Source organism: Oncorhynchus clarkii, unplaced genomic scaffold (assembly GCF_045791955.1).
Source record: "Oncorhynchus clarkii lewisi isolate Uvic-CL-2024 unplaced genomic scaffold, UVic_Ocla_1.0 unplaced_contig_10369_pilon_pilon, whole genome shotgun sequence".
Lineage (NCBI taxonomy): Eukaryota > Metazoa > Chordata > Actinopteri > Salmoniformes > Salmonidae > Oncorhynchus > Oncorhynchus clarkii.
In genome coordinates, this window is record NW_027261126.1 from 100,669 (window position 1) to 125,980 (window position 25,312).

Sequence of the window (25,312 nt, forward strand, 5' to 3'; positions counted from 1 at the left end):
TGGTATAGACCGATACACGCTGGTATAGACCGATACACGCTGGTATAGACCGATACACGCTGGTATAGACCGATACACGCTGGTATAGACCGATACACGCTGGTATAGACCGATACACGCTGGTATAGACCGATACACACTGGTATAGACCGATACACACTGGTATAGACCGATACACACTGGTATAGACCGATACACACTGGTATAGGCCGATACATACTGGTATAGGCCGATACATACTGGTATAGGCCGATACATACTGGTATAGACCGATACATACTGGTATAGACCGATACATACTGGTATAGGCCGATACATACTGGTATAGGCCGATACATACTGGTATAGGCCGATACATACTGGTATAGGCCGATACATACTGGTATAGGCCGATACATACTGGTATAGGCCGATACATACTGGTATAGGCCGATACATACTGGTATAGGCCGATACATACTGGTATAGGCCGATACATACTGGTATAGGCCGATACATACTGGTATAGGCCGATACATACTGGTATAGGCCGATACATACTGGTATAGGCCGATACATACTGGTATAGACCGATACATACTGGTATAGGCCGATACATACTGGTATAGGCCGATACATACTGGTATAGGCCGATACATACTGGTATAGGCCGATACATACTGGTATAGACCGATACATACTGGTATAGACCGATACATACTGGTATAGGCCGATACATACTGGTATAGGCCGATACATACTGGTATAGGCCGATACATACTGGTATAGGCCGATACATACTGGTATAGGCCGATACATACTGGTATAGACCGATACATACTGGTATAGACCGATACATACTGGTATAGGCCGATACATACTGGTATAGACCGATACATACTGGTATAGACCGATACATACTGGTATAGACCGATACATACTGGTATAGACCGATACATACTGGTATAGACCGATACATACTGGTATAGACCGATACATACTGGTATAGGCCGATACATACTGGTATAGACCGATACATACTGGTATAGGCCGATACATACTGGTATAGACCGATACATACTGGTATAGACCGATACATACTGGTATAGACCGATACATACTGGTATAGACCGATACATACTGGTATAGACCGATACATACTGGTATAGACCGATACATACTGGTATAGACCGATACACAGAATAATACAGAAAGTATCGACGACTACTCCGTGCTGTGTGGTATATGATGTGGAAGTAGGTCAAGCTACCTACAGAGGTGACTTGGGAATCTGATTCTGAAGTCCGATTTGATGTCAGATCTGTCCCCTTAAGACTATAAACGTGTTGTTTCAAACTAGCCATGTGTAAAAAGGCTTCCTCTTTTCCCGTTGTCTCTGTCGTTGCCTACCAACCCCCCCTTCACCATGTTTGCACCAGTAGCTGTTATTACCCCACTGCCAGCTGAAGCACCACAGGTAACAGGCAGGCCGTGGCAGCTGGTGCCCTACAGTACCACCGCTCTCTCAAGGTGAACACAGCTCAGCCCGTCATAAACACCTCTGACATCAACCTACTCTACAACAATAGTAACAAAAGGTCCCCCCAAAATGTATTTTTAAAGAAGAGTGGCATTGACATTCAGTAATTGTGACATTTCTCTCCACTATAATATGATCCACTGTTGACTGGTCCTAAAGGTTTTCTGGTGCAGTCTATGATACGTAGGCTACGTCCTGAATTTCCACCCTCTTCCCCCCAAGTGTGCACTTGGTGTAAGCATTGTCTGGAGAGTTTCCACCATTGTAACATCCATGCGAGAAAGAGTGTGCAAGTACACACTTGAGCAGAAGAGTGAAGACTCTAAACTCAGACACAGTGACTCACCGATGCGGTTGGTGCACGTCTCCAGGTCTGTGAGGAAGCCTGGGATCTGCTGTAGTTGTTCCTGTAGTTCCACCACTGCTGCTCTTCTCTTCTCCCAGTGTGCAGACAGCATCACCACCTCTCCATCCACTGTCTGAGACATACAGAGACATACAGAGAAATAAGACAAGACGAGAGAGAGACAGACGAGAGAAGATGAGAGAGAGAGAAGACAGACGAGAGAGAGAAGGTGAGATGTTCATATGTATTATTATTGTTGATGTGTAATTCAATGCAAGTCTAATTAATACATTGAGCTACAGTTCATACAAACCTCTCCAGCTTTCGCACAATCTTTAGCTTTTCTGTGGAGAGTCACCCAGGTGTCTTCGTACCTTTGAAAGACAAGAAACTAATGAAACAAACAAGGCCTTGTGTTTTATTAGTGTTTCAATGTCTGCATCACAAATGGCACACTATTCCCTATATTGTGCACTAATTTAGACCCTGTGGGACCTGGTCCAAAGAGACCTGTGGGGCCTGGTCCAAAGAGACCTGTGGGACCTGGTCCAAAGAGACCTGTGGGACCTGGTCCAAAGAGACCTGTGGGACCTGGTCCAAAGAGACCTGTGGGGCCTGGTCCAAAGAGACCTGTGGGGCCTGGTCCAAAGAGACCTGTGGGGCCTGGTCCAAAGAGACCTGTGGGGCCTGGTCCAAAGAGACCTGTGGGGCCTGGTCCAAAGAGACCTGTGGGACCTGGTCCAAAGAGACCTGTGGGGCCTGGACCAAAGAGACCTGTGGGGCCTGGTCCAAATAGACCTGTGGGGCCTGGTCCAAAGAGACCTGTGGGGCCTGGTCCAAAGAGACCTGTGGGGCCTGGTCCAGAGACCTGTGGGGCCTGGTCCAAAGTTGTATCCAATGAGAGCAACACCTACCGACTGAGCAGTTCTACTCCAGCAGAAAACTGTGTCAGGTGTTCATGTCTGTTGAGAGACAGGAAATGAGTCATTAAGGGAAATAGACTATGAAGAGGATATAAGAGAATGAAAGTGGATGTAAATGGATGATTTGACTGGTACTCCTGGGCCGTATTCATTAAGTGCCTTAAAGTGCTGATCTAAGATCAGGTCCTCTCTGTCCATATAGTCTATATTCATTATGCTCTTAAAGGCCAACCCGATATTAGATCACTCAGTTAAGTTAAATAAAGTAAATAAATAACCTTTTTATTTTATGACTCCAACTCTGAGACACTATGGATGCCTTACCTGTGTTTCTGCTTTACTTTGGCCTCCTTTGATTTGTCACTCAGAGTCTTCATCCTGAAGGGAAATTATAAAGATGTGAGCAGGTAAAACAACATGTATATGTGGGACAGCCGTCACAGCAATGTCAATATTCATTGGATGACAGTAGACACTTTGTCTGTTTAGTGAACTAATTTATACCAGAACCCAAAGTAGTGCACTATGTAGGGAGCCATAAATATTGGCTGAGACTTGTTCTGCTTCAGTCTTCCGGCATCAGGTTCCAGTCCAGAATGTCTCTCTCACTTCCATCACATGATGGTCAGCTGAATGTAATCAACTTAGCTAGCTGTAGTTAGCTAACTGTATCAATAAGCTTTGTCAGCATCTAAATTCATGGTTTTCATTTACTGCCAGCCTGGGTGTGTTTTGTGTTTAGTATTAGCTAGTTACGCAAAACTTGTTCGGTGGTTTCGTCCCACACAGTTACATCCAGCTAGATAGATAGATAGCCTTTCAGCCATGCTGGCAAAGAGGGAGAAACTAGCTAGCTAATTAACGTAGATGGTTTTTAAAAAATTGCTAATACAGAAATGTCAGAACAGGCAGGGTCACAAGACATAGGGCCATGAATGAAGCATTAGCTATAAAGGTAGCTTTAATACAAACCCAGTTGTGAAATCTTGCTGCACCGTCTGCAACCTCTCTTTGAAATTCTCAAACATCTTCCTGGTTTCTTCCAAGCTGCAAATACGTTTTGTTTTCTCTTCGCATTAACTGTATTAGCTAGCTTCTTTGTGAATATTCCTCAAGTGCCATGTCAATGTTCAGATTGTATACTTCTATAAGTAGCTAAAGTCTGATAGATGGTTGTTGTTTGGTCTTTGCTCAGCTGTTTTCCCGACGCAGTCAAGTGTCAACATGCAGTGGGGTTGTTGAGGATAATCAGGGTTGCGCAGCTATGCGCAGCCGACATTCTTTCACATAGAACACAGGAAGCCATTCATTAGGTACATCAAAATGTTACAATAACACATTTCTGAATATTTTGAGGATACAATGATTGTGAGTTTACATGAATATTTGTGTGTGTAGGGTAGCTTCTAAAAGCGGGTTTTGTATGAATCGACAGGTAACATGGTTAGAATGAACAATCTGGTAGGTGGCGACACAAACCTTGTTTACGTCTGTGTGTTTACACTGATTGGTTGTTGAGAAGTTCGTTGAATGAAGGGGGCGGTGTTTCACCCTCCGAGCCATATAAAACCCACGGTTGTATTTTTGGACACGTCCTGATCGGTCCATGGACTGTACAGTTTGAATGTTTGTTTTTCATGTAAAGTGTAAGTGCATCGATAGATTAAACTACTATAGGACAACTATTGCAAACATACAGAGAAATAAAAATGCTTTGCCATATCACGCGACCGGACTCGATGGTGATGGAGGTGGATGTTGATTCGAAGGCTAATGGAGAGGACTGTTTACACAAGGTACCGTTACAGTTATCATTCAAGTCTATTTTATTCCATGTTGTTAGTATCTGTGTGTTGGGGTTGCAAATTAATGCAGTTTTAATCATTTTGGTTTCTGTAAATATTTTGAGAATTTGAATAAAAGTTAACGTGTACACTTGTAACAATGTAACAACAGCGTAGTACATGTAACGTTGTATTTAACTACCTGTCTTGATAGGGCATTGACTTCTTTAGTGAAGTGTGTTGTTCTATTGTTTTGACACACAGGTCTGTCGGAAACTGGGAATAATAGAGGTGGATTACTTTGGGCTTCAGTTCTGTGGAAGCAAAGGGGAGAGTTTGTGGTTGAATCTCAGGAACAGGATCTCCCAACAGATGGATAACCTGTCTCCCTGCAGACTGAAGCTCAGAGTCAAGTTCTTTGTGGAACCCCATCTGACCCTGCAAGAACAGACAAGGTATGTTTATTGTAGGGGACCTATTTGCAGTAAGGCACTCTGCCTATTGTAGCTAATGATACTGCAAACATTAGATGTAGTGTATTTTTTAAATGCAATAAGATTAACAAATGTAGTGACAGATAAATCAGATCACATAAAATTGAGTTAAACCCCACCCTATCAATCATTGAAACCCTGCTATTTCAGTCAACTTGTAGTTTTTCAGCCCATTTAGGATCAATAAATAATATGACCTACTGACTTCTCTCCCCGTCTAGGGGAAGTTTGACCTCCCGTATGCAAACAGTGTCTGGTGACACGTCTTAGTTACCGTGCATGCATTTCACTGTGTGTCCAGCAGGTTCTATCCCAAACCGACATGTCAATGTGCTCTATAGGCGTTGTAACAGTGTATAACGTGACTCGGGGTGCATCCCAGAGGGCACCCTATTCTCTTTATAGTGCACTACGTTCCTATGGGTGCACTAGGGTTGTGTCCCAATTTCTCTACCCTTATCCCAAAATGTGCACTTTGCACACTCCACCGTGCTGAGTGCTTATTGCTTTTTGAGGCCTGCTTAAAAAATAAATCACAGTTTCGATGATTTAGGATGAGCGCTGTAACAACACAGAATAAAACAATGAATTAAAACCCCATGATGGTAGTGACTGTCCATTACTTCTGGTCCCTTATTAACCATCATGGATTCACAGTACTTTACTTTAATAACATATTTCAGTTGTTGTGTATATTACATTTGTTTTATTTGATGACTTTATTATTTCATTCCAAGTCATCTCATCTCTATAGAGCTCCTCCCTATGCTGTCTGACAAAATTCATATTTTAGTAGTTCTTCAAAGTAAGTAAGGCATACTTTTATGACTGCTGAATACCAACTATCAATTACTTAGGTCATGTATTTTCAGGTAGAGATCCCTCACGAAGCAACAGCTGCTCGCTACATCCCATCAACACAACGCATTATTTTGCCTCTTTTGAAGCAGGTGTGAAAAGAAAAAACCCGCACATACCGGACAAGTAGATGCTCAATGGATAATGGTCATTGTAGTTAATTACCACGTTTTGATGCACTAAACTATGTAGAATATCGGCTGGTTGGAAACTACAACTCCCTACCACATCGCACAGTTTAGTCTGGATCTATTTATCTCTAGAGAAACTGTGGAATATGAGTATTGAGCTCACAAAAATACAAAATAGAATTCAAATAAACTACAGTACTATACCTGCCAGCCAGGGTACCTGCAGCACTATACCAGCCAGCCAGGGTACCTACAGTACTATACCAGGGTAGCTGCAGCACTATACCAGCCAGCCAGGGTACCTACAGTACTATACCAGGGTACCTGCAGCACTATGCCAGCCAGGGTACCTACAGTACTATACCAGCCAGCCAGGGTACCTACATTATTATACCAGCCAGCCAGGGTAACTACAGTACTATACCAGGGTACCTGCAGTACTATGCCAGCCAGCCAGGGTACCTACAGTACTATGCCAGCCAGGATACCTACAGTACTATGCCAGCCAGGATACCTACAGTACTATGCCAGCCAGGATACCTACAGTACTATGCCAGCCAGGATACCTACAGTACTATGCCAGCCAGGATACCTACAGTACTATGCCAGCCAGGATACCTACAGTACTATGCCAGGGTACCTACAGTACTATGCCAGGGTACCTACAGTACTATGCCAGGGTACCTACAGTACTATGCCAGGGTAACTACAGTACTATGCCAGGGTACCTACAGTACTATGCCATGGTACCTACAGCACTATGCCAGGGTACCTACAGCACTATGCCAGGGTACCTACAGCAATATGCCAGGGTACCTACAGTACTATGCCAGGGTACCTACAGTACTATGCCAGGGTACCTACAGTACCATGCCAGGGTACCTACAGTACTATACCAGGGTACCTACAGTACTATACCAGGGTACCTACAGTAATATGCCAGGGTACCTACAGTAATATGCCAGGGTACCTACAGTACTATGCCAGGGTACCTACAGTACTATGCCAGCCAGGGTACCTACAGTACTATGCCAGCGAGGGTACCTACAGTACTATGCCAGCCAGGGTACCTACAGTACTATGCCAGGGTACCTACAGTACTATGCCTGCCAGCCAGGGTACCTACAGTACTATGCCAGGGTACCTACAGTACTATGCCTGCCAGCCAGGGTACCTACAGTACTATACCAGGGTACCTACAGTACTATGCCAGGGTACCTACAGTACTATGCCAGGGTACCTACAGTACTATGCCAGGGTACCTACAGTACTATGCCAGGGTACCTACAGTACTATGCCAGGGTACCTACAGTACTATGCCAGGGTACCTACAGTACTATGCCAGGGTACCTACAGTACTATGCCTGCCAGCCAGGGTACCTACAGTACTATACCAGGGTACCTACAGTACTATGCCAGGGTACCTACAATACTATGCCAGGGTACCTACAGTACTATGCCAGGGTACCTACAGTACTATGCCAGCCACCCAGGGTAATACTAGAGCCTAGTGTATTTTCTTCAATGACAAAATTATTACCCTGCAAAAAGTAGCCTACTACTAGGGCATAGCTTCAAATTACATGTCAATGTCAACCCAACATGTCAAGCCAGTTTGGTTTGCCCTGGGTAACCCTGACACCGTGTATCGACTGACAAGACAGAGGGCACTGTGTGCCATGAAGGGGAGTGGCCTGACTACCATCCACATCGCTCTGGCCATACACCACGCCCACTATAGTTTCTTCTAATGTGTGGAGCGATCGAAAGAGCAGCAGAGTTACATTCAGGATGAGTCCTCAGGCTAGTTCAGGAACCTACTGTATGTGACCGTTATTCAGGATGAGTCCTCAGGCTATTTCAGGAACCTACTGTATGTGACCGTTATTCAGGATGAGTCCTCAGGCTAGTTCAGGAATCTACTGTATGTGACCGTTATTCAGGATGAGTCCTCAGGCTAGTTCAGGAACCTACTGTATGTGACTTTTATTCAGGATGAGTCCTCAGTAGGGTTGCATATTTTGGGGAATATTCAGAGGTGGAAACTTTCCGTGGGAATTAATGGGAATATATGGGATTTCACGGAAATATATACTAATTAATATGAATACCATTTATATTTAGATGTGTTTTTTGCATTGGATATACAGTGGGGCAAAAAAGTATTTAGTAAAAAAGTATTTGGATGCAACTTTATGGTTAAAAACTCAACTCGTTATTTTCCACCATAATTTGCAAATAAATTCATAAAAAATCCTACAATGTGATTTTCTGGAATTTTTTTTTCTCATTTTGTCTGTCATAGTTGAAGTGTACCTATGATGAAAATTACAGGCCTCTCTCATCTTTTTAAGTGGGAGTACTTGCACAATTGGTGGCTGGCTAAATACTTTTTTGCCCCACTGTATTTACCATATCATATGGAGACAGAAACATAAACCTTTTACTGTATCATAATTAGACATCATTGCAAATGAACAGGCAGTTAACCCACTGTTCCTAGGCCGTCATTGTAAATAAGAATTTGTTCTTAACTGACTTGCCTAGTTAAATAAAGGTAAAATAAATAAAAACATTCAACCACCCATCAGAGATGATTGCAATAGCCTGCTTTCTCTATGATTTCCTTGACCTTCACTTGAACTCTGCATCCAGCAAATGAGTAGATAAAGCATGTCACCCCACCCAGTATTGTAATCAAAACTTACCAGAAAGCATGTAGTCCTTGGCTCAGACAGTGTAGTAGTGTGGGCTCAATAGCATCTCATTAGTGTGCGAGATCTTGAGAATCAGCTGTACAGAATGCACTGTGCATGCAGAGGGTTGCAATTCCATTGAATTGGGGATAGTTTAACCAAAATATGCCACAAGACCTAGAATTGCCCTTTGTGTATCCCACAAAAAAGGTTCACTGTTATAAGCTACCTTTTTTTTAAAATTAATTTAAGCGAAATGACTTTCGACACGAGGCCTGTACTAATAACACAGCTGACACGAGGCCTGTACTAATAACACAGCTGACACGGCATATCTGAAATGCTGAACTTCAGAAAAGACACATTGCATAACTGACAGGCGTGGGAAAGAATGTCTGAAACATTAACATAACCAGTAAGGACAACTTCTCTGGCTAAACAAAGGATTGAGAAAGTCAATTTAACAGAAAATGACAGATGCTCTTAATCCTCTGTCATAGTGTAGCCTAAATCCTGTAATCTATGTGGAAATTCATATCATTTCTTAATGTACAGCAGGACTACGTAGATTACATTATTCATTCTCATAGCCTAACACGGGCAAATACACCTAATGTGAGCATGCAGGCTAATCTGCAGGCTAATCTGCAGGCTAATCTGCAGGCTAATCTGCAGGCTAATCTGCAGGCTAATATGCAGGCTAATATGCAGGCTAATATGCAGTCTAATATGCAGGCTAATATGCAGTCTAATATGCAGGCTAATATGCAGGCTAATATGCAGGCTAATCTGCAGGCTAATCTGCAGGCTAATCTGCAGGCTAATCTGCAGTCTAATCTGCAGTCTAATATGCAGGCTAATATGCAGGCTAATATGCAGTCTAATATGCAGTCTAATATGCAGTCTAATATGCAGTCTAATATGCAGGCCAATATGCAGGCCAATATGCAGGCCAATATGCAGTCTAATATGCAGGCTAATATGCAGGCTAATATGCAGTCTAATATGCAGTCTAATATGCAGTCTAATATGCAGTCTAATATGCAGGCCAATATGCAGGCCAATATGCAGTCTAATATGCAGGCTAATATGCAGGCTAATATGCAGTCTAATATGCAGGCTAATATGCAGGCTAATATGCAGTCTAATATGCAGGCTAATATGCAGTCTAATATGCAGGCTAAAATGCAGGCTAATATGTAGTAGGTGGCAAGATCAGAAAGTGTCATGTTTTTTTTGTAACAATTGTTTATTTTTTTGTCACATTCACCAGATGGATGCCGTGAAATGTGTTAAGGATCAGCCATACTGGTACAAAATAGTTTTTTGGTGGGGGGGGTTAGTGTTTTATTTATTTTAAATGTTCCCCTTGTCTGCTAGATGGGCTAACACCGTACTGGTGTGTACCCAGCCTTTGCGTGAGTACGGTTGACACGAGGAAACACTGCAAACGATGGAACATGAACCATGTATCGCAGATAACAACAAAGTACAGGCTGTAGCCCAATAAGTATGTATACATTTGAATGAATAATGTGGTACATTTATAGTGCTACTAAATAACTCAGCCTTCAGATTATTCCAAAAGTAAAATAACACACCTTGGGAATCATGACTCGTAACAACAATGTTTGATTTGTTGAATCAATTCAACAGGAGGCTTATGTAAGTAATCTCTAAGCACTGTGCTCTGCTGGCCCTGAAAGAGTTGGGCAAACAAGAGAGGGGAGAGGCCCTCGGTCTGTCAGCAGTCCACATGCAGCTCCACACTCACTGACAATGAGAGCCATGCATCCTGCAGGCTTAGCATGCACAGTCCCCCACATCCAGCCACCCCCTTACCTCCTGGCTGGCTGAGAGTGAGAACACACGGTACTAGCCATTGTTAATCCAAGCAGGCATCCATCCTGTTGGCTACAGCTGAGAGCCCCACTAGCTAAACACCCACTGCTGTATCACATTGTACTGCATACACACTGTTTAAATAGGATGTTCTGCTGATATCAACTTGCAGGGCAGAGTTCACATAGCAACAGTTCCAGAGAGCATTCAGCACTTCATCTGTCCTACAGCTGAGCGGCACCATGGGAGAATGTGTTGTTGAGAGTTTCCATTTTAAAATTCATAATGAGTAAAACCATTTTGTCAAAACAGCTGCTACAGTGTGTTGTCTTGTCTGTCCTCTACCTACAGTGTCTTGTCTGTGACTGTCAGTCCTGTACCTACAGTGTCTTGTCTGACTGTCAGTCCTGTACCTACAGTGTCTTGTCTGTGACTGTCAGTCCTGTACCTACAGTGTCTTTTCTGTGACTGTCAGTCCTCTACCTACAGTGTCTTGTCTGTGACTGTCAGTCCTCTACCTATAGGTGTCTTGTCTGTGACTGTCAGTCCTCTAACTATAGGTGTCTTGTCTGTGACTGTCAGTCCTCTACCTACAGTGTCTTGTCTGTGAGTATCAGTCCTCTACCTATATGTGTCTTGTCTGTGACTATCAGTCCTCTACCTACATTGTCTAACGGGAGCCTGTTAGGACTTGATAGGCTACATCTTTAGAACTAGAGCCATGAAACATACATGAATATACCTACTGTAGGCTGTAGATCCATGTACCCACTGTAGGCTACGTACTGTAGATTAATGTACCCACTGTAGGCTATGTACTGTAGATTCATATACCCACTGTAGGCTATGTACTGTAGATTCATATACCCACTGTAGGCTACGTACTGTAGATTCATGTACCTGCTGTAAATTCAATGCAGCAGATATGTGGATATCTAGCCTAATCTCAGCACCCAGAACCAAATCAGCTACTGAATGTTAATGTTATGGCTGTAACGAGAGACCGGTGGATATGTGATGTTATACCAGAGACCAGTGGATATGTGATGTTATACCAGAGACCAGTGGATATGTGATGATATACCAGAGACCAGTGGATATGTGATGTTATACCAGAGACCAGTGGATATGTGATGTTATACTAGATGGCACTGTGATAAACTGCATCCAGTTTGCTGAGTAGAGTATTGGAAGCTATTTTGTAGATGACATCGTCGAGGATCGGTAGGATAGTCAGTTTTACTAGGGTAAGTTTGACGGCATGAGTGAAGGAGGCTTTGTTGCGGAATAGAAAGCCGACTCTAGATTTGATTTTAGATTGGAGATGTTTGATATGAGTCTGGAAGGAGAGTTTACAGTCTAGCCAGACACCTAGGTTTATAGGTGTCCACATATTCTAGGTCGGAACCATCCAGGGTGGTGATGCTAGTCGGGCGTGCGGGTGCAGGCAGCGAACGGTTGAAAAGCATGCATTTAGGCCTCCCGGGTGGCGCAGTGGTTAAGGGCGCTGTACTGCAGCGCCAGCTGTGCCATCAGAGTCCTGGGTTCGCGCCCAGGCTCTGTCGTAACCGGCCGCGACCGGGAGGTCCGTGGGGCGACGCACAATTGGCCTAGCGTCGCCCGGGTTAGGGAGGGCTTGGTCGGTAGGGGTGTCCTTGTCTCATCGCACACCAGCAACTCCTGTGGCGGGCTGGGCGCAGTGTACGCTAGCCAAGGTGGCCAGGTGCACGGTGTTTCCTCCGGCGCATTGGTGCGTCTGGCTTCCGGGTTGGATGTGCGCTGTGTTAAAGAAGCAGCGGCTTGGTTGGTTGTGTATCGGAGGACGCATGACTTTCAACCTTCGTCTCTCCCGAGCCCGTACGGGAGTTGTAGCGATGAGACAAGATAGTAGCTACTACAACAATTGGATACTACGAAATTGGGGAGAAAAAGGGGTAAAATTAAAAAGAAAAAAAGAAAAGCATGCATTTGGTTTTACTAGCGTTTAAGAGCAGTTGGAGGCCACGGAAGGAGTGTTGTATGGCATTGAAGCTCGTTTGGAGGTTAGATAGCACAGTGTCCAAGGACGGGCCGGAAGTATACAGAATGGTGTCGTCTGCGTAGAGGTGGATCAGGGAATCGCCCGCAGCAAGAGCAACATCATTGATATATACAGAGAAAAGAGTTGGCCCGAGAATTGAACCCTGTGGCACCCCCATAGAGACTGCCAGAGGACCGGACAGCATGCCCTCCGATTTGACACACTGAACTCTGTCTGCAAAGTAGTTGGTGAACCAGGCAAGGCAGTCATCAGAAAAACCGAGGCTACTGAGTCTGCCAATAAGAATATGGTGATTGACAGAGTCGAAAGCCTTGGCAAGGTCGATGAAGACGGCTGCACAGTACTGTCTTTTATCGATGGCGGTTATGATATCGTTTAGTACCTTGAGCGTGGCTGAGGTGCACCCGTGACCGGCTCGGAAACCAGATTGCACAGCGGAGAAGGTACGGTGGGATTCGAGATGGTCAGTGACCTGTTTGTTGACTTGGCTTTCGAAGACCTTAGATAGGCAGGGCAGGATGGATATAGGTCTGTAAACAGTTTGGGTCCAGGGTGTCTCCCCCTTTGAAGAGGGGGATGACTGCGGCAGCTTTCCAATCCTTGGGGATCTCAGACGATATGAAAGAGAGGTTGAACAGGCTGGTAATAGGGGTTGCAACAATGGCGGCGGATAGTTTCAGAAATAGAGGGTCCAGATTGTCAAGCCCAGCTGATTTGTACGGGTCCAGGTTTTGCAGCTCTTTCAGAACATCTGCTATCTGGATTTGGGTAAAGGAGAACCTGGAGAGGCTTGGGCGAGTAGCTGCGGGGGGGGGGGGGGCGGAGCTGTTGGCCGAGGTTGGAGTAGCCAGGAGGAAGGCATGGCCAGCCGTTGAGAAATGCTTGTTGAAGTTTTCGATAATCATGGATTTATCGGTGGTGACCGTGTTACCTAGCCTCAGTGCAGTGGGCAGCTGGGAGGAGGTGCTCTTGTTCTCCATGGACTTTACAGTGTCCCAGAACTTTTTGGAGTTAGAGCTACAGGATGCAAATTTCTGCATGAAGAAGCTGGCCTTTGCTTTCCTGACTGACTGCGTGTATTGGTTCCTGACTTCCCTGAACAATTGCATATCGCGGGGACTATTCGATGCTATTGCAGTCCGCCACAGGATGTTTTTGTGCTGGTCGAGGGCAGTCAGGTTCTGCATTTTTTGAACGGAGCATGCTTATCTAAAATGGTGAGGAAGTTACTTTTAAAGAATAACCAGGCATCCTCAACTGACGGGATGAGGTCAATATCCTTCCAAGATACCCGGGCCAGGTCGATTAGAAAGGCCTGCTCACAGAAGTGTTTTAGGGAGCGTTTGACAGTGATGAGGGGTGGTTGTTTGACAGCGGATCCGTAGCGGATACAGGCAATGAGGCAGTGATCGCTGAGATCCTGGTTGAAGACAGCGGAGGTGTATTTGGAGGGCCAGTTGGTCAAGATGACGTCTATGAGGGTGCCCTTGTTTACAGATTTAGGGTTGTACCTGGTTGGTTCCTTGATGATTTGTGTGAGATTGAGGGCATCTAGCTTAGATTGTAGGACTGCCAGAGACCAGTGGATATGTGATGTTATACTAGAGACCAGTGGATATGTGATGTTATACTAGAGACCAGTGGATATGTGATGTTATACTAGAGACCAGTGGATATCTGATGTTATACTAGAGACCAGTGGATATGTGATGTTATACCAGAGACCAGTGGATATGTGATGTTATACCAGAGACCAGTGGATATGTGATGTTATACCAGAGACCAGTGGATATGTGATGTTATACCAGTGGATATGTGATGTTATACCAGAGACCAGTGGATATGTGATGTTATACCAGTGGATATGTGATGTTATACCAGTGGATATGTGATGTTATACCAGTGGATATGTGATGTTATACCAGAGACCAGTGCATATATGATGTTATACCAGAAACCAGTGCGCCCCCGCACTGTTTTTCAACTCAAAAACTTAAGTATGCTTTGACATTTTCAGGTACACGGTTCAAGACTTTCATTATGACTTGCTTTTACACCTCCGACACTGTGCCATTACACCCCCGACACTGTGCCATTACACCTCCGACACTGTGCCGTTACTACTCCGACACTGTGCCATTACACCCCCGACACTGTGCCGTTACACCCTAGTAGTATACATTGGAGTGAAGCACAGACTGAGTTTGTTAAGTTTAAACAGGCTTCCTGTTTATCACATGGGACAGTCTGGGGTCGTAACCTGCCTGTACCAGCAATTCTGCCGCCCACATTCCTCACTGGAGCAATACGATGGATAGCTGACCCTGTGGACAGAAAGGTCAAGCGCTCATAGCAGGCATGAGAGAACTGTCATTTTTTAAAGAAGGCTATCTTCATTCCTATATTCAGTGCAACTTCCTGTTTTGAGGAGGCACAGAGGGCTAGTTTACCATCACCAGTTAAGCTGTATTCTTGTTCTTCCTCTTTTAGGACTATGTTGAAGATAACAACAAGAGGATTCTAATATCCCATAATTCTTTGCATAAATGAGGAAGAATTCTAGACAAAGGGACCAGTGATACTAGTTATTATGTTGTTCTAACCTGGGTATCTTCAACCTAGATTTAGGCCCTACAAAGAGGATTGTCTTCGTTCCTCTTTTCAGTGCAATGTCCTCTTTTGACGAGGCAGAAATGTCTAATTAGTTTCCCCATTATCACTGCTTTTGTGAAGTTGTATTCTCGTTCTTCATGTCCATCATATAACGCTTTACACATCCCTCTTTCCTCCAGACATATGTTCTTCCTGCACATAAAGGAGGAGCTGGACAGTGGCAGCCTGCAGATGGAGGCTGAGCAGGCCAAGGAGCTGTGTGCCCTCCTAGCCCAGGCTGAGTACGGAGACTACAACCAGAACACAGCCAAGTACTGCTCCAGCCAGATCTTCAGACAGGAGCCTGACCTGGCATCCATCAACAGGTCAGCACAGCAATAGTAACTTGACTCCAAATTAAATCAAATCAAATTTTATTTGTCACATACACATGGTTAGCAGATGTTAATGCGAGTGTAGCGAAATGCATTCCATGTCTTACTAAGTACTTCTCTGTGCTGACTTGTAGAACTGCTATAGATACAAGATCATAAAAATATAACCTTTTTGATTTGTGAAGGCCATCTGAATAGCTGACTAAACCATGGTTTGGTCTTCTGTTATGGCCTTGATGTGGGAGGAGCCTAAATACTCCCAAATCAGCATATAAATGGGATTCACAACATCTGTCCCTAAAACACTAGGCTGCTGACTCAGCTAGCCCTACAGCCATATACATTCACTACCGGGCACTAAAGTACAGTTCTCATTCCTCATGTGTTTAGTTTAGTTTTAGTACATTTTATTTCGTAGATCTTTTTTTAAAATATATATATATATATAAATAATACATTTAAAAAACAATGGAGGGACAGAAAAATGAAAACCGAGCAGGGATTATTTGGTGGCAGCATTTAAAATAGAACGTAGAAAAGATGTTTCATTGTATGGGTGGGCCCCCCTGGTGAATGAACAGTATTACAACAGCAGAACACGTAACTCTTCTGTCCCGTCCTGCCGTGTCCGTCTGCAGCATCCAGGAGAAGCACCGTGAGCTAGAGGGTCTGAGCCAGGCGTCAGCAGAGTACCAGGCCCTACAGCTGGTGTCCTCCCTGGAGAACTACGGGGTGGAGTGGCACTGGGCCAGGGACTCAGAGGGACAGAGGCTGGCCATAGGGGTCGGCCCTGAAGGGGTATCTATCTGTCAGGAGGACTTCACCCCCACCAACAGGTATATTCACTACACTGACCTGACTTCACCCCCACCAACAGGTATTAAACTAACCTGACTTCACCCCCACCAACAGGTATTAAACTAACCTGACTTCACCCCCACCAACAGGTATTAAACTAACCTGACTTCACCCCCACCAACAGGTATTAAACTAACCTGACAGTGCTGTTTGCAAAACATGTTATTCGTTGATGCACTGAACAACAACAACAACAACAACAACAACAACAACTAAAGTTGAGGTCGGCTGCCTGTCTTTTTCTACTGTGCAGTGTTTGTATCCAGATGTAGCAGAGTTGGAAATATAACACTGACCAAACAATACCATACAAACTCAGCATGCTTCTGTTAGAGTAGACACCATTACTATGTGATTATGTAGTTCTGTCTACAGGTCTAGACACCATTACTATGTGATTATGTAGTTCTATCTACAGGTCTAGACACACAAGACAATGCTCTGCTGTTGGACATTTGATATGAAGTTATATAGAGCCTACAATGACTCTCTGTCCTCTGTTCTAGGATCATTTATCCCATCATCCAGATGGCCACCCAGTCAGGGAAGAATGTGTACATGACCATCACTAAGGACAGTGGTGAGGATGTGGCCCTGCTGTTTAAAATGACAAGCACCAGAGCTGCCAGCGGCCTGTACCGGGCCATCACAGAGACCCACGCCTTCTACAGGTCAGCAACCATGTAGTATGGTTTACATACCAACAACATGCCTTCTACAGGTCAGCAACCATGTAGCATGGCTCACATACCAACAACATGCCTTCTACAGGTCAGCAACCATGTAGCATGTAGCATGGTTTACACACCAACAACATGCCTTCTACAGGTCAGCAACCATGTAGCATGGTTTACATACCAACAACATGCCTTCTACAGGTCAGAAACCATGTAGCATGGTTTACATACCAACAACATGCCTTCTACAGGTCAGCAACCATGTAGCATGGTTTACACACCAACAACATGCCTTCTACAGGTCAGCAACCATGTAGCATGGCTCACACACCAACAACATGCCTTCTACAGGTCAGCTAGCATATAGCATGGCTCACATACCAACAACATGCCTTCTACAGGTCAGCAACCATGTAGCATGGCTCACACACCAACAACATGCCTTCTACAGGTCAGCTAGCATGTAGCATGGCTCACACACCAACATCATGCCTTCTACAGGTCAGCAACCATGTAGCATGGCTCACACACCAACATCATGCCTTCTACAGGTCAGCAACCATGTAGCATGGCTCACATACCAACAACATGCCTTCTACAGGTCAGCTAGCATGTAGCATGGCTCACATACCAACAACATGCCTTCTACAGGTCAGCAACCATGTAGCATGGTTTACATACCAACAACATGCCTTCCACAGGTCAGCAACCATGTAGCATGGTTTACATACCAACATCATGCCTTCTACAGGTCAGCAACCATGTAGCATGGTTTACATACCAACAACATGCCTTCTACAGGTCAGCAACCATGTAGCATGGCTCACATACCAACAACATGCCTTCTACAGGTCAGCAACCATGTAGCATGGCTTATACACCAACAACATGCCTTCTACAGGTCAGCAACCATGTAGCATGGCTTACACACCAACATCATGCCTTCTACAGGTCAGCAACCATGTAGCATGGCTCACATACCAACAACATGCCTTCTACAGGTCAGCAACCATGTAGCATGGTTTACATACCAACAACATGCCTTCCACAGGTCAGCAACCATGTAGCATGGTTTACATACCAACAACATGCCTTCTACAGGTCAGCAACCATGTAGCATGTAACATGGCTCACATACCAACAACATGCCTTCTACAGGTCAGCAACCATGTAGCATGGCTTACACACCAACAACATGCCTTCTACAGGTCAGCAACCATGTAGCATGGCTTACACACCAACATCATGCCTTCTACAGGTCAGCAACCATGTAGCATGTAGCATGGCTCACACACCAACAACATGCCTTCTACAGGTCAGCAACCATGTAGCATGTAGCATGGCTTACACACCAAGAACATGCCTTCTACAGGTCAGCAACCATGTAGCATGTAGCATGGCTCACACACCAACAACATGCTCACACAGGGTGAAATTTTCCTCTTGTAAAAACATCTCTGCTGTGAGCCAATGTAGAGTAAGACATTTTTAATATGCAGCACAGTATATGCTAGCACAGTATATACTGTACATTTTCTGATAATTTTCATGAGTTGCTGCTAAGTTTAGTTTTAGTGTACATGTGGAGTCACTCCAGTTTCACAGTGTAATAACATTTTATAATATTGATTTTAGTGTTTTTGGTCAATAACTGTGATGTTACTTGTCCTTCAGGTGTGACACGGTGACGAACGACGTGATGATGCAGTACAGCCGTGACTTCAAGGGTCACCTGGCGTCTCTCTTCCTCAACGAGAGCATCGACCTGGGCAAGAAGTATGTCTTCGACATCCGACGCACCTCCAAGGAGGTCTACGACCACTGTCGCAGGGCGCTCTACAACGCCGGCATGGCAGGGGACTGTGTGTCCGGCGAGCGGAGCCCGCCGCGGTCCCCTGGGGTGGGGGAAGGAGGCTGTGAGGGGTGCCAGAGGAGCCGGGTTCTGGAGGAGAAGCTGCAGCAGCTCCAGGATGCTCTGCTGTGTATGCTGTGCTGTGAAGAGGAGATGGACGCTGCCTTCTGCCCCTGTGGACACATGGTGTGCTGCCACAACTGTGCCGTCCAGCTAGAGGTAACCATAACGTCATGGTTTAAAATAAATATATATATACATACTCACTCACTCACTACCAGTTAAAAGTTTTAGAACACCTACTCATTCAAGGGTTTTTCTTTATTTTTACTATTTTCTACATAAGAGTGAAGCCATCAAAATTATGAAATAACACATATGGAATCATGGAGTAACCAAAAAAGTATTAAACAAATCAAAATATTTTATTCTTCAAATAGCCACCCTTTGCCTTGATGACAGCTTTGCACACTCTTGGTATTCTCTCAACCAGTTTAACCCGGAATGCTTTTCCAACAGTATTGAAGCAGTTCCCACACATGCTGAGCACTTGTAGGCTGCTTTTCCTTCACTCTGCGGTCTGATTCAACCCAAACTATCTCAATTTGGTTGAGGTCGTGTGATTGTGGAGGCCAGGTCAACTGATGCAGCACTCCATCACTCTCCTTCTTGGTCAAATATCCCTTACACAGCCTGGAGGTGTGTTGGGTCGTTGTCCTGTTGAAAAACAAATGATATCCCATTCAGCGCAAGCCAGATGGGAAGGCGTAACGCTACAGAATACTGTGGTAGCCATACTGGTTAAGTGTGCCTTGAATTCTAAATACATCACCGACAGTGTCACCAGCAAAACACCATAACACCACCTCCTCCATGCTTCACGGTGGGAACCACACATGCGGAGATCATCCGTTTACCTACTCTGCGTCTCACAAAGACACGGCGGTTGGAACCAAAAATCTCCAATTTGGACTCCAGACCTAAGGGCAGATTTCCCCCGGTCTAATGTCCATTGCTCGTGTTTCTTGGCCCAAGCAAGTCTATTCTTCTCATTGGTGTGCTTTAGTAATGGTTTCTTTGCAGCAATTCGACCATGAAGGCCTGATTCACACAGTCTCCTCTGAACAGTTGATGTTGAGATGTGTCTGTTACTTGAACTCATTGAACGCATTTATTTGGGCTGCCATTTCTGAGGCTGGTAACTCTAATGAACTTATCCTCTGCAGCAGAGGTAACTCTGGGTCTTCCATTCCTGTGGTGGTCATCATGAGAGCCAGTCTCATCACAGCGCTTGATGGTTTTTGCGACTGCACTTGAAGAAACTTTCAAAGTTCTTTAAACGTTCCGTATTGACTGAACCTTTGTGTTGTCTTAAGGGTAGAAAACGACCCGCCACTCTGTTTAACAGCAGAGAGAACGCCCTAAATGATATTTTTTCAACTTGAAATTTGATGACTTTTTCCTAGAGTGACCTCAACATTATAAAAAGTGAAACATCGCCTTTGTTCATATTTCCATGAAAGCTGTTCACCACCAGGGTACAAAGATTGTCTTTGTATTGGCATTTTGGCATTTTAGCAGTTAAAGTCATTTACACACCACAAAAGACACACACACACACACACACACACACCCACACACAATGAGAAATGTAGATTCTGTGTGCTACTGATTGAACTCTAAAACCTTCTTGTGCACCTGCAGCATCTCCCCTCCACGACCCCACACATGACTCAAGTTCACAGACAAAATTAAAACAATTTCAGACAAAATAAAAATGTATTGAAAGCCTTGTTTACTAATGGGGAATGCAGACAGAGGCTATAAATGTATTGCAGATGACAGTCCCCCCAGCTCTCTCTTTGCTGAAGCCATGAGTGCACGTTTCAGTGCCCAACAGGTCATAGATCAGATTTTATCAGATGTCCAGGAGGAACTAGAGAACAATGATTTAGAAGAGGAGCAGGAATCTGAAGAAGAAGATGGGGAAGAATACAACCCAGAGCCACGATATATCATCTTCAGATGAAGAAGAAGATGGGGAAGAATACAACCCAGAGCCACAATGTATCATCTTCAGATGAAGAAGAAATCCCCCAAGCTGAAAGAGACATTTTTGTCAAATAACAGCAACATAACATGGTCCTTGTCACCATATGACAACCAGGGCAGGATGGCAGCACAAAATGTCATAATGATGACCCCAGGGCCCACAAGACATGCATGCAGTCAACATGTCATAAGGATGACCCCAGGGCCCACAAGACATGCAGTCAACATGTCATAAGGATGACCCCAGGGCCCACAAGACATGCAGTCAACATGTCATAAGGATGACCCCAGGGCCCACAAGACATGCAGTCAACATGTCATAAGGATGACCCCAGGGCCCACAAGACATGCAGTCAACATGTCATAAGGATGACCCCAGGGCCCACAAGACATGCAGTCAAAATGTCATAAGGATGACCCCAGGGCCCACAAGACATGCAGTCAAAATGTCATAAGGATGACCACAGGGTCATAAGGATGACCCCAGGGCCCACAAGACATGCAGTCAAAATGTCATAAGGATGACCACAGGGTCATAAGGATGACCCCAGGGCCCACAAGACATGCAGTCAACATGTCATAAGGATGACCCCAGGGCCCACAAGACATGCAGTCAAAATGTCATAAGGATGACCCCAGGGCCCACAAGACATGCAGTCAACATGTCATAAGGATGACCCCAGGGCCCACAAGACATGCAGTCAACATGTCATAAGGATGACCCCAGGGCCCACAAGACATGTAGTCAACATGTCATAAGGATGACCCCAGGGCCCACAAGACATGCAGTCAACATGTCATAAGGATGACCCCAGGGCCCACAAGACATGCAGTCAACATGTCATAAGGATGACCCCAGGGCCCACAAGACATGTAGTCAACATGTCATAAGGATGACCCCAGGGCCCACAAGACATGCAAGACGTGTGAGAGGAAAATGCACTTGTAACCCCACACATTCAAAGGGAGTAGCTCCCCCCACACATTCAAAGGGAGTAGCTCCCCCCACACATTCAAAGGGAGTAGCTCCCCCCACACATTCAAAGGGAGTCCCTCCCCCCACACATTCAAAGGGAGTCCCTCCCCCCACACATTCAAAGGGAGTCCCTCCCCCCACACATTCAAAGGGAGTCCCTCCCCCCACACATTCAAAGGGAGTAGCTCCCCCCACACATTCAAAGGGAGTAGCTCCCCCCACACATTCAAAGGGAGTCCCTCCCCCCACACATTCAAAGGGAGTCCCTCCCCCCACACATTCAAAGGGAGTGCCTCCCCCCACACATTCAAAGGGAGTGCCTCCCCCCACACATTCAAAGGGAGTCCCTCCCCCCACACATTCAAAGGGAGTGCCTCCCCCCACACATTCAAAGGGAGTGCCTCCCCCCACACATTCAAAGGGAGTCCCTCCCCCCACACATTCAAAGGGAGTCCCTCCCCCCACACATTCAAAGGGAGTGCCTCCCCCCACACATTCAAAGGGAGTGCCTCCCCCCACACATTCAAAGGGAGTGCCTCCCCCCACACATTCAAAGGGAGTGCCTCCCCCCACACATTCAAAGGGAGTGCCTCCCCCCACACATTCAAAGGGAGTAGCTCCCCCCACACATTCAAAGGGAGTCCCTCCCCCCACACATTCAAAGGGAGTGCCTCCCCCCACACATTCAAAGGGAGTAGCTCCCCCCACACATTCAAAGGGAGTCCCTCCCCCCACACATTCAAAGGGAGTCCCTCCCCCCACACATTCAAAGGGAGTGCCTCCCCCCGCACAGCAGCCTTTGCAGTGCTTGTGGCAAGTTAAGGAGATGCCAATTCTGCCCCCCAAAGGACTGTAATACAAATACTCTGTGCTGCACATGTGAGAAATACACCTGCAAAGTCCATGTACACACACCTGCATACTGTCCCATAGGTGCTAATTAGAGTTGATTGATTTATGTTCTTCACGTTTTTGTTTTGTATCTATTATCTTATTCTTATTTATTGTTGTTTCTACACCTTGTGGGTGGGGGCGATGGTTAAAAAAATGGGAGAAGACTAGTATTTTGTAGTTGAATTTCTCATTGTACAGTCCATAAGTATATATCAAAAAATCCAGATATTCACAAAGTTTGTGATGAATGACAGGGTGTTTCTTCAAGCAAAACACATTTAGGGTTTAAAATTCAATTAAGCTGCTTTATTTTAGGGGTTTAGTGAAGGCGGGTCATTTTTTTACCTTTATGACAAGGTGAGTATACAGAATGTTAAGACTTACACAAGGGTTAAAGTAATGATGGACTGTCGTTTCTCTTTGCTTATTTGAGCTGTTCTTGCCATAATATGGACTTGGTCTTTTACCAAATAGGGATATCTTCTGTATACCACCTCTACCTTGTCACAACACAACTGAGTGTCTCAAACGCATTATGAAGGAAAGAAATTCCACAAATTAACTTTTAAGAAGGCACATCTGTTAATTGAAATGCATTCCAGGTGACTACCTCATGAAGCTGGTTGAGAGAATACCAAGAGTGTGCAAAGCTGTCATCAAGGCAAAGGGTGTATTTTAAGATTTTTTTTATATTTGAAGAATCTCAAATATAAAATATATTTTGATTTGTTTAACACTTTTTTTGGTTACTATGTGATTCCATATGTGTTATTTCATAGTTCTGATGGACTCACTATTATTCTACAATGTAGAAAATAGTAAAAATAAAGAAAAACCCTTGAATGAGTAGGTGTTGTAAAACTTTTGACCGGTTGTGTGTGTACAGTATATAATTGTTGATGTATTTTGTAGTCTGTATTGATAGATACAGTGAAGAAGTGATTGAAATGGAGGAGAAGGACAGAATGGAATGTGACTCAGTCGGGGTTTGAACCACAGCCTCCATGGGGTTTATGTGTTCCAGGGGTGGCAGCACTAAACACTAGTCCCTGTTACACCATAACGCCATGTTCTAGTATCTTCCACTGTGCTGAATGAACTTTGAAGCTCCAAGTTAAACTTTTAGAGAGGTCATGGTAGTTGCCAGTTAATGAAAAGAGCTGGTACTGTTTTTTTCCCTTTTAAACAAATGAAGTGAACTGTTTGGCGAGGAGGAGTATGGGAGACGGGAGGAATGTTTGCAGAAACTATAGTTACCCTTCTTCCCATGGTGTATTGGCTGTCCTGAACCTTCTGTAGCCTGTAGGTCATAGGTTAAATGCCTGTAGGGCAGTACTGTCAGCTACTCTGTGGACATCGTTAATACAAGATTATATAGACTAATTCATCCAGATCTATAGGACTGTATCTTAACAATAAGTCTTTGATTCCTCACAAGTCACATCTATATACAGTGTTTTAATGTTAGATTAGCATATTATATTCTAATCAAATCTTTTGATCTCACCCCTTCAGGTGTGTCCGGTGTGTCGGTCAGAGGTGGACCATGTCCAACACATCTACCTGCCCACCTGTGCCAACCTGCTTTCCCTGGCAGTGAGCAGTGCTGCCCCCTTCAATATTCCCAGAGACCTGGCCACTCACCTCTGTTCCTCCAGAGAGTTCTACACCAGCACAGACCAGATCTGTCACACGTAGAATTACTTCCAAATAGCTATCATTGCTAACGTTAGCTAAAATCTGGAGGTCTCCCCTCAATCTTAGCTAGCTGGCTAACGTTATACTGCATCTAAAGTTAATCCGGCGACATCAAAATGATGATAAAATGGTTTTCCTACTAATTATTTGCCACCTTTAGAAATGTCATTGTGTTTTCAAGCCACAGTAATAAACTTTAGACCGAATATTCATCAGTCCCCAATGAGGATGCATTGAGTAGAATGTTCAGTTAAGCATCAGTCCTAAAACAAACCTTCAAAACAATATTGTGAAGCAACGTGCAAACCATAAATACCAGGGGTAGTGCTGTAGTAGTATACCAGTAGTAGTGCTGTAGTAGTATACCAGTAGTAGTGCTGTAGTAGTATACCAGTAGTAGTGCTGTAGTAGTATACCAGTAGTAGTATACCAGTAGTAGTGCTGTAGTAGTATACCAGTAGTAGTGCTGTAGTAGTATACCAGTAGTAGTATACCAGTAGTAGTGCTGTAGTAGTATACCAGTAGTAGTATACCAGTAGTAGTGCTGTAGTAGTATACCAGTAGTAGTATACCAGTAGTAGTGCTGTAGTAGTATACCAGTAGTAGTGCTGTAGTAGTATACCAGTAGTAGTATACCAGTAGTAGTGCTGTAGTAGTATACCAGTAGTAGTATACCAGTAGTAG

At 44.6% G+C, this 25,312-nt stretch overlaps 2 protein-coding genes across 2 annotated transcripts in view; one reads left to right on the forward strand and one right to left on the reverse strand.

Annotated features, from left to right (window-relative positions):
* The window catches only part of LOC139404978 (dysbindin-A-like), a 54,358-nt gene extending 50,324 nt beyond the window's left edge, over positions 1 to 4,034 (reverse strand). The window contains exons 1-5 of the mRNA XM_071147542.1: positions 3,761 to 4,034; positions 3,113 to 3,166; positions 2,780 to 2,827; positions 2,179 to 2,239; positions 1,866 to 1,998 (exon numbers count right to left, since the gene is read on the reverse strand). Coding sequence (XP_071003643.1) covers positions 1,866 to 1,998; positions 2,179 to 2,239; positions 2,780 to 2,827; positions 3,113 to 3,166; positions 3,761 to 3,816 — 352 coding nt within the window. The 5' untranslated portion in view covers positions 3,817 to 4,034. The remainder of the gene's footprint in view (positions 1 to 1,865; positions 1,999 to 2,178; positions 2,240 to 2,779; positions 2,828 to 3,112; positions 3,167 to 3,760) is intronic.
* A 332-nt stretch (positions 4,035 to 4,366) lies between these two features.
* On the forward strand, positions 4,367 to 25,041 carry LOC139404979 (E3 ubiquitin-protein ligase MYLIP-A-like). The gene is made up of 7 exons (XM_071147544.1): positions 4,367 to 4,584; positions 4,837 to 5,027; positions 15,427 to 15,612; positions 16,260 to 16,457; positions 16,986 to 17,150; positions 18,831 to 19,227; positions 24,446 to 25,041. The coding sequence occupies exons 1-7, from the start codon at positions 4,498 to 4,500 to the stop codon at positions 24,626 to 24,628; spliced, it is 1,407 nt and encodes a 468-aa protein (XP_071003645.1). The 5' UTR covers positions 4,367 to 4,497; the 3' UTR covers positions 24,629 to 25,041.
* Positions 25,042 to 25,312: the final 271 nt, after the last annotated feature.